Source organism: Antechinus flavipes, chromosome 4 (genome assembly GCF_016432865.1).
Source record: "Antechinus flavipes isolate AdamAnt ecotype Samford, QLD, Australia chromosome 4, AdamAnt_v2, whole genome shotgun sequence".
In the NCBI taxonomy this organism is placed as follows: domain Eukaryota; kingdom Metazoa; phylum Chordata; class Mammalia; order Dasyuromorphia; family Dasyuridae; genus Antechinus; species Antechinus flavipes.
The window spans coordinates 271,743,191-271,761,973 of record NC_067401.1 but is presented as its reverse complement, the minus strand read 5'-3'; the positions used below and the strand labels follow the sequence as shown (position 1 = coordinate 271,761,973).

The window sequence follows — 18,783 nt, the reverse complement described above, 5'->3', positions numbered from 1 at the left end:
AGTAGCCAGCTTCCATTTCTTTTTTCTTTCTTTCTTTCTTTCTTTCTTTCTTTCTTTCTTTCTTTCTTTCTTTCTTTCTTTCTTTCTTTCTTTCTTTCTTTCTTTCTTTCTTTCAGCTTTCTATTTTCAGAATATATGCATGGGTAATTTTTCAGCATTGACAATTGTAAAACTTTTTGTTCCAATTTTTCCCCTCCTCTTCCCCAACCCCTTCCCCAGGTGGCAGGTAGACCAATACATGTTAAATACAATATATGTATACTATATGGTTATTTTGCTTCACAAGAAGAATCGGACTTTGAAATAATGTACACTTAATCTGTGAAGGAAATTAAAAATGCAGGTGGACAAAAATTAGAGGGATTGGAAATGCTGTGTAGTGGTTCACATTCATTTCCCAGAGTTTTTTTGCTGGGTGTAGCAGATTCTATTCATTAGTAAACAAATGGAACTGATTTGGTTCATCTTATTGTTGAAGAGAGCCACATCCATCAGAATTGATCATATAGTAGTGTTGTTGAAGTATATAATGATCTCCTGGTCCTGCTCATTTCACTCAGCATCAGTTCATGCATTTTCTCCCGGCTTTTCTGAAATCATCCTGCTGGTCATTTCTTACAAAACAATAATATTCATAATGCATTCATATACCATAATTTATTCATCCATTCTTCAGTTGATGGGCATCCACTCAGTTTCCAGGTTCTGGCCACTACAAAGAGGCCAGCTTCCATTTCTAATATTTTCTGAATTTTATGGCAACCTTTCTATACTTAGTTCTTTAAAAGTCACTAGCACCCTACATTCACAAGTAGTAGTTTTTTAGTACCCTAGGATTTAGTTTTTCTGGTCCTGGTGTCTTGAACTCAGACAGGTTGTAAGCTTCTTAAAACTTTTCATTTAATTTTTATATTTTTAGGTCCTTGGATAGTGTGACACATAGCACATTAATTGCTTATTAGTTGATTGAGAACAATTAGATGTGGCTTAACCAACCTTTAACTTGGGCTGGATTTTCAACACTCTCTTAAGTAGACAGTGATCCAAGGAAAGAATGTGAAATTCAATTATTTAATGATTCCCTGTTTCAATTTGCCTCTTTCCCCAGATCACTCTCACCACTTCTCTGACCCTATTTGTAGAGCAAAGCTTGATTAATTTAGTTGTCCAAGACAGACACACAAGATAAATCCAATTATTTAATGGTATCTATAGACTTTGCCTCTTTGTCCCTCCACCCCCTCCTTGACACTATTCCCAGAAACCTTCTATTTACTCAGATATTAAATTCCATAGTAAAGCTTATTTTTCATAAATCTAAATTTAGTTATTGCTTCTTTTCTTTGTAAGTGCTCACAGACCATTTTTTTGGAAATCTAAAGTTTTATCAGAAATTGATATGGAGCTCATTGAGTTGTACCTTCTCTCTCTCCCTCTCTCTCTCTCTCTCACTTATCTACTTGTCTATCTTACATCTATTTGTCTAGATCTGTCATTTCATTGGTGAAGAAATTTCCTAGTGAGGATACTCAAATCCTTCTACAAATTCAGATCAATAATTCTGCAATGCATAGGCTTAAAGAGTTGCCTGAGATAAGTGTATGACATAGTCACAACTTGAATTCAGGTCTTTCTGACTCTGAGCCATTATGATATGCTTCCTCTTACAGTTCCCCGCCCATATTCTCTCCCTCCTCCCCCTTCCCCTTTTTTGTTTTTTAAATCAGTATCCTTGCTTTTAGGTCTGTACCTTCTCTTAAGTCCCTTGAAAGATAACCAGTAGAGATTCAGGATTTTTTCTCCAATTCTTTAAATATGTTAAAAATGCCATTTGTCTGGGATAAATGACTTTAGGTAACTTAGAACATTTTAGCAGGTGAGATAATATATATGAATTACTTTATAAACCTTAAAGCATTATATAAATGTTTTTCAACTTTTATTAAGCACTTATGTGGCAAGTACTGTGCTTAGCATGTACTGAGGTTGCAAAGATAGTTCCTGCCTGCAAAGAACTCACATTCTAATAGAAGAGTCCCATAAGATATATACAGAGCAAATGAAAGTAATCAGGAAGGGGGGAAAATGCAGTAGCAACTAGAGGACCTACAAGAATGTATATAGAATGTATAATTTGAGAGATGAAGGTGAAGAGGGCAGAGCATTCCAGTATGGACACAGCTCAGAGTTGATAAATGGAGAGTCTTATACAAGTGACAGAAAGAAGGCTCATGGGGATAAGTCTTTCGTATTTTAATTTCCAGGTAGCCATTTTTTGTTCTGCTATTCTTGTCTGAAGATTATTCTTCTTGGTAGATAATACAGAAGTAAGAGGAAAGCTAAAGCAAATTTTACTTATCTCTATTATTGCTGGTAATTTTCCCATCAGTGCCAATCCTCTTCATCCCTTGGTCTTCATTGCTTCCAGCATAAATGAGGAAAAAAAGACACTTTTCTAATGACTTCGGAACTTATTTAAAGCCCCAGCTATTCTGGTCTTTAACCCTCCTTCTGACCTTGTTCTTATCTGATGGTGAAATTTAGAGCTGGAAAGACTTTTAAGGTATCATCTAATTAAGGCTCTTAACAACATTTTGGTTTGTGACAGACTTTTTTTGGCAGTCTGGTGAAGCCTGTAGACTCCTCCGAATAATAGTTTTAAATGCGTAAAACAAAATACATAGGATTACTCAAAGAAGCCAGTCATAGTGAAACAATTTATCTATTTGTCTGTCTTTTTTCATAGATTGATAGATTCCAGATTCTTAGACTCCAGATTAGGAACTCATTTTACAGATAAGAAAATTTAGTCTCAAGTAGATGAAGGAATTTTCCCCAAATCACACAGATAATAAATGACAATGAGTAACAGAACTACAATTTGAACTCATGTCCTCTGACTTCAAATCTTGACCTTCTTTTTAAACTTCACTCTTTTGTACATCTTCCTTCCTATTGTATAAGGGGAAATAAAAAAAAATCTTAAATCTTATAGCTAAGATTGTTATGCAAGACTATTTCTATGTCAGTTTATGAAATCTTAAGTGACTCCCTGAAAAAATAGAACAATTACCTAGAATTTAATAATTATAATAACAGCTAGAATGTATATAACACTTTAAAGTCTGCAAAGTACTTTACAAGTATTATTTTATTTGATTATCACAATACCTGTCTTGGAAATAGATGCTGGTATTATCCCTGATTTACAGATAAAGAAATGGAAGAAGATAGAGATTAAGTGACTTGCCCAGGATTACCCAGCTAGTAAATATCTAAGCTGGAATTTAGAGTTAGTTCTTCCTGATAACAGGTTACATTCTATGTACTATACTATCTGCTTTTAGTTAATCGTGTACAAAGTACAAAGTGCTCTGATTATGATGATGGGGATAATGATAGTAATTAGCAGCAAATGTAGCTTTTAGGTTTGCAAAGCACTTAAAATGATATTATCTCAATCCTTACAACAACCCTGGGAGTAGAGACTTTTATGATTTTTGCCATTTTATATTTGAAGAAACTGAGATAGAGAAGGGGAGATTAATTGATTTTCACCAGATCATATACTAGTAAATGTGTGAGAGCTAATTTAAACTAGGGTCTTCCTGAATTTAGATCCCACCCTTAGTCTACTACATTTAGATGTCCCAGACAAAGAGGACATCGTCTTCTGATAGACTAAATAGCAATTTTTAAGGGGCAACTTATTAGTTATTATTTAGTTAGTAGTTAGTAGTGCCTCCAAAGGCACATTGTTTTGAGGGGATAAGAGTCTATATTTATAATCATTTTTAATGCTATTTATATTATGACTAATTCAATTTGATTCAACAAGTGGTAAGCACATTCATCTTTTATTGTCTCAAATTTGCTCATAGTATTATACAGGATCTGTTTTCTTTTTTTGTCCTTTTAAACGAATAATGATCTTTTTGTATTTATCCAAATATAAAGTCCATTTTTCTCTCTTTTTTTTTTCCTCGAAAAAAATGTCAGATTTTTGAAAAAACATCTCAATTTGAAAAATTCCCATCTTTGTTATGTGGAAAGTATTTGTGTCTAAATTGCAGTGTTTTTGAATTTTATTGTGTGTGGAATTATTTCCTCCTTTCCCACTTTGTTTGTCTTTTTACCTTATTCACCATGTTTTTCCCTTTTTATATCCAAAGTTTTGAATTAGTTCTAATTATTCTCTGTTCTTTAGTTTCATTATCATCATCATTATTGTTAATGTTAAAATCACTATTGTTTTAACAGGTGCTATTATTATAATACCTTAAATTTGTTTAATACTTTTAACTTTTCCAAACTATTTCTGCATGTATTATCACTTTTTCCCTCTTAGCAATTCTTTAAAATAGATAGAGTAGACTTTTTTGTACCCATTTTTATAAGTGAATCACAAAAAAAAGGAAACAGCATGGTATGTTGGAAAGTGCATGGGATTTGAACTAGGAAAGCTTGGATTGAATTCTCAGTATTTTCTCTGCCACTAACTTTTTGCAGAACTTTGAAAAAGTCATTTTATATCTCTGGGCTTCATTTTATTCATTTGTAAAATGGGAGATATTGGGTTTAATAATCTTTTAGGTATTTTTTTTCCAAATCTAAATCTATGATCTTCTAATTCTTTGAAAAGTTAAAAGAGGGTAGATTTTGTTCAGTACCACTGAATCTAAACATTAGGTTAACAACTTTAGAAGTCATATAGAATATGACAGAATTTCCTTTTATTTAGTAGAAGCAGGCATATCTTAGCCCATTCTTTCAAAAAGATTAGCCTGGGTCTTGCTGATAATTGGCTCATTTTCTTATCAGTATCTTGAAAATTCTATTTTTTATGGATTTAACACCTCTAAGTATAAAAAAGGAAATGATTATGCAGTAAACATTCTTTATTCTACTAAACAGTAATCTGGTGGAAGGAGAATGATATAAAGTAATAATGGTTATTCATATATTCTTCAGGGGAGAAAAATGCCTCTAGTCTTGTTTCATCCATGAAGGTGTTTCAATTTTTTTTAATGTGGACTACGTTGCCCTAGAGGTTAATGTGAAATCTTTACATTCTAAATAGGTTTTCAGCTGTGGTTAGTTATTTTTTATTTTTTAAGTTCCCATAACTTAGACATTTCCCATATATGGATTTAAACCAGAAAACTGTAGCCAATTTCTCAGCATAAGAATATAAGGAAACTTTGGTTTTTCATTTCTTATAGTTCAGATTTTAGATTTATCATACATTTCTGTTTAATGCTTTTCTCTTCTCTTAACCCAGACCCAGAGCATGTTATCCTCTCAAAATCCTGCTCATCTATTTTAAAACCAAATGGAGTGTAAAGAGGAAAATTCACCACTTTTGAACATTGCAGGGGTCAGTTTTAACGCTGCTTTCTCTGTCCAGACCACAGAAAGAATTATTCAGGGCTAGGTGATACTCTTCTTGGAAATGTCTGAAATGACTACTGGATAAAAAGATGCAAAATGTAACCCCTAAAGGAAAGTAGAGCCATTCTCTCATATAGACTAGAAATGGAGGGCAAGGAAAGATCCATTTTATTTTCCTGATAGAGATGTAGCTTATGCAAGACCTTAAGTGTGTTTCTTAGTTGTAGTTTTTATAGCAGCCTTGGAAGTACAAAACATCGCTCTAAGTGGGTGGTTCCATAATAATTTTATACCATTTGAAAGCCAGTTAGTCATAATTTTACTTGTAAAACAAATACTATCGCTACAGAAAACTGAGTTAAAGCTGTCCCCTCACTCTCATCCCCTAAAAAAGGGAATTTGTAACTGATATTGTATCTATCCTTTATATTTACTCTGTTTTGCAGTAATCCAGATGCTAAATTCTTTGGATTAGAATGATATTAGACTATTTTGAATTTTAGCTTCTACACGTCATCTGTTTTTACTGGATAAGATGTTTGAATTACATTTGCAGGATTCTAATTAGTAGAATAATGCAGTCTGGAGGAAGCATTAGAAATTTTTATCAGTAAATACTGTACAAATGAAATACAAGCATTTAACTAAGAGTCAATTCCTGGGCTACAAATTCTATACAAATTCAACTACGAACTATATCATACACATCAGTTACCCTATGTAATTGCCATCTCATATTTTTCCTTGTTAAAAAATGTTGATTTAAAAAAAAAGTTACTGAGCAAAAGATAGGTTGGTAAAATTTTCATTGTCTAATAACAGCTAAGGCTTCACTATTTCAAATGTACAAATGGGTTTTTCAAAAATCAATATTTCTTCTTTGCTAAAACAAAGATCTAAATTAAGCCACACTATTCACCTACTAAAGGTTTATGTGAAATATACAAAAAAGTAGTAATTTACTTAAAACTGCCATGTAAGTGAACATGGGCACTCTATTTTTGTTTTTATTATGTTCAGTGATTCCTGCTTTTTTTCACTCCATTACAAAATATTAAAATCTGTGTAATATTTCTTTAGTTAGAGTTAGTCAAAGAAAGTTGTCCTTTCAAAAAAATGATTTAGTAATCTCAGCTTTCCAAACTATAACTGAAAACCAAGAAGTAAGCATATATATTTAAAAAAAAAAAAAGGAGGCCTATAACCAGTTAAATATACTTCACAGTATCCATGCAGTGTGGTATACTTTACTGAGAGGAGAGTCTCCCCATTCTTATTTTAGAATTCTTTTAATAAACTTGATAGTCTAGTTTCTTAGCCCACAGTAGACTAAAAGCAGCAATTTAGGAGGGGGCAGAACTTTGGGAGACAATCATAATAACAGCAAGAAGTCTTCTGACAATAAAGGAGGAGAAAGAAAAAATATTTAAAAAACAAAAACATGAACTCAAAAAGAACAATAGTCTGACTTACCTCAATATACTCTAAGCCTATAGCATAGTATAATAATTTATGTTTATGTCAGTAGCTTTAAGATATTAAGAAAAAACTGAATTATATTTATTTTAATCTGTTTAAGAATCCAGTAGTGCATAGTAATATATTCAACAGATGTTTCATATTTTAGATTCTATCAGACTATCACATTAACATGAAACATTGTTCATGATAGGACACATCTTTGTTCAGCATATCCAGGTTTTTATGTATAATCTACCTAGTCTATATCATAAGTAAATAATGGCTGAGATTATCATTGTTTGAATGCTTCATTGAATTTTGGTGTTTCACTTAAAACAAAGAACAAGATTGTTCTGAACCTTCTTTTTCTTTAGTTTTAGTAAACTTCCATTCTTTTCATCTTGAAGAGATAAAGATAGAGGCATTAAATGTGTAGATTACATCTTCATCTTGGATTGTATCCTATGTATCTTTTTCTCCTTTGATAACAGTCTCCTTAACAGCATTCAATTATAAAAAACCAATATTAAAAAAAACTACATTGTAAGCTGTTAAGTGTCTTGAAGTGTGAAATATACCTGATTAAATAAACTTCTTTTGATTGTTTCACTGCAATTTCATATAGGTATGGTTAGAATGTAGAACAATGTAAATCAATCATGACTTTTTTTTTGTTTTATTTTCTTGATCCGAGTGTGAAAAGATATAGTTATGTCTAAAAAGATGAAAATTATTTTGGAGAACAATATTTTAGCTGTGGTCTGTACAATGTGATTGTAGTTAGCTATTAAAAGTTTTATGCGCACTTTTGAATTTAACATTAGCAAAGTTAAAGTTTTTCCCCAAATGTTACAAAGATTAAATAAAAAATAAGTCCTTACTCGGTGAAGATTATGGTTTTTTTAGTGTAAAGACTGAATAACTTAGTAAAATTTTTCCCTTCAATTCAGTCACAAATGTAACATGGGAGAAAATAATCAGATAATACATAAATATGTATCTTCCATCAACATATCAAATTCTCTGGTGACAGAGATAATTTTTTTTTTTAAAAATTAGTCATTTATTTTCCCTGTTGTAGTTTTTAAAATATATACTATTAGAAGAAGTGATTTCTTTGATTCAAAAAAAATTTTTTTTTCTCTTTCCAGAAACAAATGAATTCAAATTGGAGCTTTGTAGAAGAATTACTGAAAAAGTCAACTAATCTTCAGGTATGTGTATTAAATATCAATAAAAATATTGGCAGTTTAAATTTTTGGACATCGATTAGTATATACGCAGGAGAAAACACAAAACAAAGCCAATCTTTGGTTATATAATTGAGGCATACAGATATTTTTGGGGTTTTTGTTTGTTTGTTTGTTTGCTAAAGTGAAACCGGTGCTTATGAGAGTAGTAACTACTCTTTAAAGATTTTTTTTCTTGACACTAAATTGTCAGATAAAGGATAAAGATAATTATCCCAGTTGGCTATTTTGACAAGATATATTCAAAATAAGGGCTAGATGCTTAGAAACTGGTAAGCCATACATTGAATGTGTGGATATCAAGTCTAGGAGACATGATGGGCAAAGATAGTGGCATTGAAAATTCAGCTATATCCTCATCACAGCAGGAAGGTGACTTGCCTTGCTGAGCAATTTGTCTTACAGGCTTGAATCATACTCTTACTGATAAGGTTCTAGTTTCTGAGCACTCATTTCATACCTTATCATTTTTCTTTCTGCAGAGCTGTTAATGCAGTGCTTCATGGCCCAGAGGTCAGACTTGACCTCCTTTTAAAGTGGTTTTAAATATGCTGTTCATCACATTTTTAAACATGTTGCGTTATAACTCTGTAAATTTGTTCTGAATTTTCATGGTATAAATTGCCTTTTATATACTGCCTTTGAGAAAATTAGGGAAATGAATGTTGGTTTTCATTTGGAGAAAAAATTATTTGGCCACTAACAAATAAGACTTTAAAATTTTCTAAGAGAAATAAAACAGAAATATGGTAGTTAATATAGGCTGTTTTCAATCAATGTATTGAAAAACAAGTCTGTGAAACTCACTCAATTTAATAGCTTATTTTGAGACTTTTGAGACCCCTCTAGGATTGTGTATGTAAATTCTTTTAAAATTAATGTTTTACCAGATGAATATATAAGTGTATTTAGTTATTACACAGGTCTATTATTTATGTAGGTGAGAGCTCAGAATTTTCCCTTAGATGGAATGTCAACTCTATTTGGGAAAAAAAAAAGTGATGTTACCTTTTAACAGTCTTCCTGCAAGTTTTGTCACTGGTCTAAGTTTTTTTTTTTTTTTTTTTTTAAGATATTGCTTATATTTTCTTATATGTATATTCACATAGCTTCCTGTTCCCCTCTCTTGAAAAGTTTTTTTTTTTTTTGCTTGATAACATCTTGATTTTATAAGTCTCCTTGAATACTAATCTAGTTTTAAGCTTTTATTTTAAGACATTTGGGAATTATTAGCTTGTAATCATTACATCATTTATATACTATTAACACATTTCCCTGATATTGGCTCAAGGGATCCTTTTTGTGGTATTTTAAAAAATGTTGTTGTTTTAAATGGAAAGACTTTAATTTAAAACCGTAGAAAAGCTGTTTGAGGTTTTTTTCTTTTATGAAAGATTAATTTTATCACTACTTTGTTGGGAAGTATTGGGACAGTAGGTAAGTACTGCTTAGATTCTTTGTTTTGTTTTTTAAAGTACTATGGGAAGATGGATAGGTTTCTAAATATTTCTGTAGAAATTTTGAAATTGGTAGGAAACAGATAAGTCGTGGTGAGGAATAAAAATCTAAATATATTATTTGTGGCAGCAGGAAAAACAGTACATTATCATCTCTGCCTTAAAGCAATAGTATTATTTTTTTACTAAGATTGTAAATCACTTTCTATCAGTGGTTTAGTGATTTATTATTATTTTCCTTTAGACTATGACTTACCTAAGTGTTATTCTCTCTACCCCCAAGGAAAGACATTATATTGACCATGAAAAAAAGATTTTCCTCACTTGGAATCTCTAATAATATAATAAAGCTTTTATTGACACTGCTGGATTTAACTTTTATAATGTTATATTTTTTATAAAGGTGAGAGTTAGAGCTGGTTCTGTAGCATACTGTGTAATGATCACATATGGAAAGAAGAATAAGTTAGGTTTTTGTTTTTGTTTTTTGGCTAGCCTATATGGTAAATATTTCTTTGTGAAACTAGAGCCAGCACAAAGCAAGGTTTTTACTCATTCAAACTGTGTAATATCTTCCATTTCCTAATATTTAGGAAGATTAAGCCTCTCTCTTCAATACTATCTCAATTTCATCATGCCTTTCATTGTGTCAAATCATATTCCATAAGTAATATAAAACTACTTGCTAGTGTTCTTGAAACCAATTTTGTGGGTTCAGTAGGTGGTCATAAAGAATAAATAATATGTTTAGATAGAAGTATCATTCTGATTATATCTATTTTTCTCCCACTGAGATAAATTAAAATCTGACTGCCCTCATGTTATGTATGACTTGCTTTCCAGTAGTGAAATAGTCCATTTATAGTCTTAAAATATATAAAAATATATATATATATATATATATATATATGTATGTATGTATGTATATGTACACAACAGTTTTAAGATAAAGTTGATAAAATCTCAAAGCAGTATTAATTAAGCAAATAATATTTTTCAAATTATTCTTTTTCAAATCAAGACAGAGACATTAAGCTTTACTGAGGATCACTGGTACACGAGTATCTTTGGACTCTGCTCAACCAAGTAAATATGGAAAAGGCCTTTTTTTTTTTTAACATTTATGAGAAAAAAGAATCTTAAAATTAAACTGTTCTTTTAAATCAGCTGTGTTGAGAATGATATGGGGAAGAGAATTAAGCTATTTATGTGCTATTTCAACCTTAAAATTTTTATTTTTTACAAGAAAGAATTTTAGATTTTGCTTTGTTTTGATTTTTCTTTCCTTATATTTATTGAGACAAAATAACATATTTCATAAACAACTTATAATAGTCTTGCATAAGTCCATGTTCTTGCCTCAAGAAAAGGACCATGATAAATGACTACTACTCCTATTTCTAATTTCAGGAAGTGCTCAAATTCTTTTAGTAAGAATAATAATATAGCAGTAATTATTATATACCAGTAATATGATCAGAGGAAAGATTTGAATTCAGGGTCTTTGACTCTAGAGACAGTATTCTTTCTATGATAGCAAACTCTGGTGACACCTTTAGAGTCTCATTAGTTTATGAGCTAGAAGATATATTATGGGGGTAAAGCATTGAGTGGAAAGAATACTCTCTTTGTACCTAGAGGCGCTTGGTTCCATTCTTAGCCGTGGGTTCCATTCTTAGCTGTGAGTTCCATAAGACCTTGGTTAGTCACTTAACCTCAAATTCCTCCTCTGAAAGTAAGAAGTTGGACTTACATGGAGCTTCCAGTTCTCAAGTATGATTCTGAAACAGAATATGTCCCATTGTTAAGCATCTGTACATTTGTGGAAAGTTTTAACTTTTTAATTAAATTACTGGAATTTGAGATGTTGGATCACAAGGCCAGTTATTCAAAATATGAGCCAATGCACATAGCAGTATGTAGATAATAAAGTTTGCAAAATGCTTTTCATGATTTCTGCCAATAGACTGAGTTTTTTGAGAGCAGTGTTATGTTTTTTGTTGTTGTTTTGCTTTTTTTGCCCATTTTTGTATCCCTAGCATTTACCTGTGCCTCATATATAGTAGGCACTTAATTAAATACTCCTTGACTGACTTACTTTAGTAACAGGTCTGTAAAGCAAGAACTATCTGAATTTCTATCTCTATTTATAGATGAGACTGAGGCTCTGAGAGGAAAGTGACTATTCCATAGCAGGAATCAGAGATAGGATTTGATCTCAAATGTGTGAATTAAACATTGTGTCATAGTGCCTTCAGGTACAAAACATTAAAAATCCTCAGGGGAACATTCTATGAAGGAAAACTAAAGAGATCTCTGATCAATTTGAGAACAGTGTAGAAAAGAACTAATAAGCAGAACTAAATAATCAGAAAAATGTTACAGAAACCTTTCTTCCTAATTCTAATTTGTATAAAAAACTACAATGTAAGTTTGTAAGAACAGTTAAGCAGATACCCACTGTGGAAGTATGGAATCCTTGTTTAGAGTGCATAGTATATGTATGGTAGATTTGTAGGTTAGTAATTTGTTTGTAATTTGGGCAGTGCCTGAATTTAAAATTTGTAAAAAAATAAAAATTTTAAAAAAAAATTGATGTGTAATCTGCATTGTATTTTCCAACTTAATGATAAATGTCAGGCAAAACAATTAAACCCCTATTAAATTCTAAAAGAATAAAAGAGAATATGTGTATGTATTGCTTCTTAATATGTTGGTCATTCATTTAATGGCATAAATAGAGTTATATGAAGAAACGTATTTATAAGTAAATTATTTATAAGATCTTTGTCTTCTGACAAATATTTTAAAATATTTACATAGTGATTTTTGATCTTGTATTTTTTTTTCCTGCTTAGAAAATGAAATAAAATTTACATTTTTAGTTTTCCTCCATTTTTCTTAGATAAGCTAGTCCTTCATATTCTGTGCACCCCAACTGATCTTTTTGTTATAAAAGTTGAGTTTAAAAATTGTTCTGCAGTGAATTTACTTAGTTCCTTAAGGTGATTTTATCAAATGAGATAAATATATAGGTAGAAGCTTTGCAAACCTTAAAGCATTATGTAACTGCTACTATTATTAGTTGTTATTAAACTTAATTAAGATGTGTAGATGTGTCTAATCTATATGTTAGACGAACTTGCATTATATCTTCCCCTATTTCACCTTGTTTCATAGTCAATAGGTATTAAATACTCGTATGTGTTTTGTTGCTGTTCTCTCCTATAGTTTGACTAGTCTTGTTTCCTTCTCTCTTTCTATACATAAGTTCATTTAAAATACTTGAATGGAAATTCCTATTTTTTTATTCTCCTTATATTAGTGATTAGTTAATGGCTTCTGAAACTAATATTTAGAAACATGTTTTGCCTCATTGACACCTTATTGACAGAAGATGAAATGAATATTATTAAATTTATTTGAGTTTATTTTATATATGTATTTTTTTCTTTAGTCATTTGTCTCTGGAGTTACAGTCCATCATCAAATGATAATGTCTTTGTGGTCAAACCTTATTTTCTAGCTTACCATTCCACCTTAGTGGCTTTTTGTTGATGAAAAAGAAATAACCAGTAATAAGACTTATAGAGAAAATTATTCCATAGCAACCTTTGTACTTGAAGTGACAGCATATGTTAATGTTTGAAAGCATGGCTTTCATGTAATTGAATGTTTCTGTTTTATTAGGATGGTATATTAGAAGAGCAGGTACGCATGTATCTTCATTGTTGCTTGACACTGTGCGGTTTCTGGAATCCCAACATTCAGGCTGTTACAATTCTGTGGGATTATTATAGCAAGAATCTGGTGAGTAAATACAGCTAATATTTTGGTCCTCCCAATTGAAAAATCATTGTGTGTGTGTGTGTGTGTGTGTGTGTGTGTGTGTGTGCATGCGCGCGTACTAAATAACTTGTAGAATATTTAAAATGTTAATTTTTTAAAAATTTTCTGAGGCAATTGGGGTTAAGTGATTTGCGTAGGGTCACACAGCTAGGAAGTGGTAAGTGTCTGAGGTCAGATCTGAACTTGGGTCCTCCTGACTTCAGAGTGGTGCTCTATCCACAGTGCCATTTAGCTGCCCCAATATTTGTTAAATATAGATTGAAATATTCTGGGAATAGTTTTGCTGGTCACAAAAACCATTTAAACCTTTTTTTTTTTTTTTTTTTTTAAGAGAAAAAATTAGTCTTCCTTTTATCAGTGAATCAGGGCTAACCAAAACATGTTTTTACCAAAATACCAGTATAAGTTTTTATCAGAATAAGATACATATTTTAAATCTGTGACTAACACTTTTGAGTCTAGATAAATCTAATAAGTATGGGAAAATGTTTTTCTCGGTAGCTTTGATAACCCTAAAAATTTTCCTCCAGAAGCAATTTCAAATTCTGCCCAAAGCTCTATTTAAAAAAAAAAAAAAGCTATCTTTGATCCAGCAACACCACTGTTTGGTCTATTTCTCAAGCACGTTCAAGAAAAGGGAAAAGGATCTATTTATACAAAAATATTGATAGCAGCTCATTTTGTGGTGGCTAAAACTGAAAATTGAAGGGAGACCTATCAATTGTGGAATGGCTAAAGAAGTTGTGGTATATGATACTGATGGAATTATTGTGCTATAAGAAGTGACAAGTAGGAAGATTTCACAGGAATCTAGAAAGCCTTTCATGAACTGATGCATAGTGAAATGAACAGAACCAGGAAAATGTTGTACACAGTAACAACATTATTGTTCAAGGAATAACTATGAATGAATTAGCTATTCTCAGCGATACAATGATCCAAAACAGTTCTAAAGGACTAATGAGGAAACATACTATCTGCCTCTGGGGGATTGGGGGGGGAGGGGAGGATGTTTCATGTTCTTTCATTTTTTTCATTCATTTGAGTTTTCTTTATAATTGTGCACGTATTTCTATCATTTCAGAGTATTTGGAAGTCAAATTTTTAAATAAAAATGTTTAATTTTTTTTTTTTTTAAGTTTGCCAGGGGAAGATTGTGGGAAGATGGAAGAGTACAGTAGTAAATTTCAAGCTCTCCAGATTTCCCCCACAAATAGAATAAATTTGCACCTCAGGGAGAACATAAATTGTTTTGAACTGATAGAACATTAGGGGAAAGTAGAAATAGAAAAAATCTACCATTCATCACCTCAAAGAAATCCTTTGTGTAAATCACATAAGAATATTATTGCTAAATTTCAAAATCCCCAGATCAAAGAGAAAATTTTGCAATAAACAAGAAAAAAATCAATTGAAATATGCTGGAGCTACAATTAAAATTGAACAGGACTTATCAGAAGTCATAATAAAAGACCATGGGTCCTAGAATCATATATGTCAGCAATTAAAAGAAGTGGGCCTGCAATCAGAAATATCACATCCAGCAAAATTATCCATAATATTGATTGGGAAAAAAATGGACATTCAATGAACTTGCAGGTTTTCAGGACTTTGTTTCAACTAAACCCAAACTCAACATATATGAATCAATATCAGAGATCAATTTCAAGGAACTTGCCAGAGACAAATTGTTTGTTTTTTTACATGAAAATGTATATAATATGTTTGAGATTGACATCAGCAATTGGGTAGCTGAAAAGAAAGATTGGGATAGAGTTGAGTTGACTCTTAACAGAAGCAAAACCACTTAGAAAAAGGTAAAAATAGTATTTCTGTTATACAAATGAGGTACAGAAGAAGAATAGATACAGAGGAATTAAAGGGAGAGAGGAGGGTTTGTAGTTTTGAAAACCTACTCACATTGGCAATGGGTTAAATAGGCAACACCTCATATATATATGACCAAGGGTGTGTGTGTGTATGTGTGTGTGTGTGTGTGTGTGTGTGTGTGTGTGTGTGTGTGTATATAAATAATATGATATTATATGACCAAGGGTTTAGCACCCTCCAAAATCTATAAAGAAATAAGGGGGGAGGGGTCGGGAAAGAGGAAGCAAAGGGTGGGGGGAAGAAGACAAGAGAGATCCATGGGATCCATGAGTGGGGGGGGGAGGTTAAGTAATAGCAAGGCAAGTTAAGGAGCAGATTTATAGCAGGAAAGACAAGTTAAAATTAAAAATTCACCTAAAAATGAAATCCATATTATATGTCAACCATATTTATGTTGTTTTGGATGCGTGTGTGTGTGTGTGTGTCTGAGTCTATGTATACATGTTGTCCTATGTATGTATCTGTATGTATGAGTGAGTGGGTATGAATGTATATATGTATGTGTGTGTGTATGTATGTAACATATCTGTGCTTAACTATAGCCTGCTTTTGGCAGGGGGGGGGGGGAGGTGGAGAATAAAGTAAAAAAAAAAAAGTGCACAGCAGAGAATAAAAGAATAATCTACAAGGAAGCAAAAAAAAGGAATAATCTACAAGGAAGCAAAAAAAAAGATGGACACATGAATATAATTTATGCTTCTATTATATAACTTTTCTTGAACTGGTAATTTATTGTTTTATATTTTGAGTCCTTCCTGATGTTCTGTTGAGCACTTGATAATGTTCTGTTTTGTTTTGTTTTCCTTTTTTTTCTCTTTTTTAAATTTTTTTTTATAAAAGAAAAAAAAATTGCTTTAGGCATTCTACTTGTTCTTGATTTTGTTATATTTTACTTCCAAGATTATTTAATAATGTGTGTGTACTCATATCCTATGGCCTTATATGGGAAACAGAGAGGACAAGGAGGTTATTTGGTATGTTGTAAAAGAGACAGAATTTTTTTCCCCTTGGTTGAGCAAATTTCTATCATGCTGAACATATGGGACGTTTCATAATATTTTGCTGTTGTTTAGACATGAAATCAATCTCTTAGGCCTAAATGTTTTACAGTTTGAAGTTTTTATCAGGAAATATAATGCTTATGGGTTTTTATTTGTTTGTTTTTCCCCCTCTAGAATAGTTCTTTTACTATTCCTTGGCTTGGTTTACAAGAGTTTGCAAATATTTCTAAGTCAACCTTGTCTATGCTTGAAATAGTGAAGACCTGTTGTTCTGATGAACAGAGTCATGACCTCTATAAATCCAACAGTAGTTATAATATTTTTCTTTGTGTTTTGGCAAAAGTCATGAAAAAAGCTGTAGCAACCAATGAAACACATCCTTGGAACCAAATCAAAGGAAGGTATGTACTCTTTTTCCTTCTGAAAAAAAAAAAAAAGAATGTACAGGAAAATGTTTTTAAGGAAATATTGCAGCTTTAATATTTTTCAGGTTAACCCATTTTTTTTTTTTTTTAATTTTTAAAAAAATTCTTGTTACATTGCTAAGCACTGAGAATAGAAACACAAACTTGAAGCATTTCCTGCCTTCCTGGAGCTTAATTATCAAAGGAGACATGAGCCCATATAAGTATTAAAGTAAATACACAGTGATTTGGTAGAGAAACATAGTCCCCTGCTCTTCATGAGCTTATATTCTAACGGGGGGAGGAGGGGAGGGGGGAAGACAGCACCTAAAAGGAAGCTGAAAGACAGGGATAGGTGAGCATATGAGGTACTCAATCTAGAGGAATTATGTTCCCTTGAATTCAAACCACAAAGATCTACAGATAGAGAATAGATAAGTGAGTTTTATACTAGATAAACTAGTGCACTAAATAAATTAAAATTCTTCACAGAACAGGAATCCTATAATTCTATAGTAATAAGTTAGCTCTTTTTACATGACAGAGTGGATAGAAATCTAACCTTGAAACCAGGATGACCTGGATTCAAGTATTACTCTTGACATATAAGTGATCCCTCAAAATCTCAGTACCCTAAAAGAGTCTTCATCATTAGAAATCTAAGAGGAATTGTGGGCCAGATTTGCCCCATCTTTTCCCCCAACCAGATTAAAATCTAGTTGGGAAATATTTAACACAATAAATGAAGTATCAGTAGAACAAAGATCAAGTTAACATGTGGTTTTTGAAGTCTATATAGGGACTAACAATAATAGAAAACAAAAACCCTAATCCCTCTGCTAGTCCCTCAGACTTGCAGAAAGGACTCAGCTAATCAATAAAGTTCCAGCAGCTTTTGGATAATAGTAGCAGCTCATGTTTGCCTGAGCCATGCAAGGGAATCTAGTCTCTCATATCAAAATATGTCTTGTCCCTAGATAGTTCCTTAAGAACCTACTGACTCAGGCTGTTTGTTTTCCAAAATGAATGAATCATAAAATCAAAACTTGCTCATAGGATCTTGGGAAATTATGTATCTAATTCTCTCAGAGTAGTCATCTAAACATGTTTCCCTTCTTTCTAAGTAGGATGGTAAAGTGGGATTTATCTTTGAAGTCTTTAATAAATTTTAATCTCTTAAATAAAATTTTAACTTCTTTTTTTTATCAAAATAATTTGAAAGTTAATGGTTTCATAAAATAACTTTAAGGAACTTTGCTATCAGTACATTGTTGTTGTTGTCCAGTTATTTAATTCTGTCTGCCTCTTTATGATCCTGGAACCATAAAATGCCAATATTGTCCATGGGGTTTTCTTGACAAAGATATGAGTGTGCTTGCCATTTCCTTCTCTGGTATCTATGTATTAGCATGAATCATTGCTACCTGAAATAAAGTAGTTACAAAATTTACTAAGTGTAACAGCCTGTAACTAGAATATGAAGTTGAATTCTTTTTCAGTAACAAAAACTAATTTATTCGAGGAGAACATACATATTTAGCTATAGTAGTTGGCTATTAAATGACACCTGGCTTTAATAATATTTTTGCTACCAGGCAAAAAATGAATTTCTGTCTTATAATTGTAGAATTTTACTGAAGATGGAAAGTAGTAAGTCTTAGAGAGTGAAGAAAGAGGATAGCCAAATGAATTATAAATTGTCAAAAAATTATTTTAAATGGTCTGATTCAGATTGGAAGGAACCTAATAATTTTATAATTAAATGCATATTGGCCTTTTTTGCCAATAAAAATAAAAAGTAAATGTGATAAAGAAACTGTAATAAAAGATTTTTTAAAATCACATAATCTATAGAATCTACATTTGTAGCATTTTTAGGGAAAAATCTACCAAATCCTTTCATAAGTCACAGGCCTTTGCTGCACAACTTACAGATTTTAATGCAAGGTTGGTAGAGTATTCTGTTACTTTGTCCTTTTAAGCAAAAGTGACCCTGTTTATTGGTAATCAGAAAAACCTGGAAGAAGAAAGATAGAAAACTCTTAATTTGGAAATTCACATTTCAATTTTTGCTTATGGG

At 31.6% G+C, this 18,783-nt stretch overlaps 1 protein-coding gene across 1 annotated transcript in view; it reads left to right on the top strand.

The window, feature by feature from the left end:
• The window catches only part of MMS22L (MMS22 like, DNA repair protein), a 165,580-nt gene that overhangs the window by 46,746 nt on the left and 100,051 nt on the right, over positions 1 to 18,783 (top strand). The window contains exons 11-13 of the mRNA XM_051997432.1: positions 8,004 to 8,066; positions 13,250 to 13,369; positions 16,474 to 16,700. Coding sequence (XP_051853392.1) covers positions 8,004 to 8,066; positions 13,250 to 13,369; positions 16,474 to 16,700 — 410 coding nt within the window. The remainder of the gene's footprint in view (positions 1 to 8,003; positions 8,067 to 13,249; positions 13,370 to 16,473; positions 16,701 to 18,783) is intronic.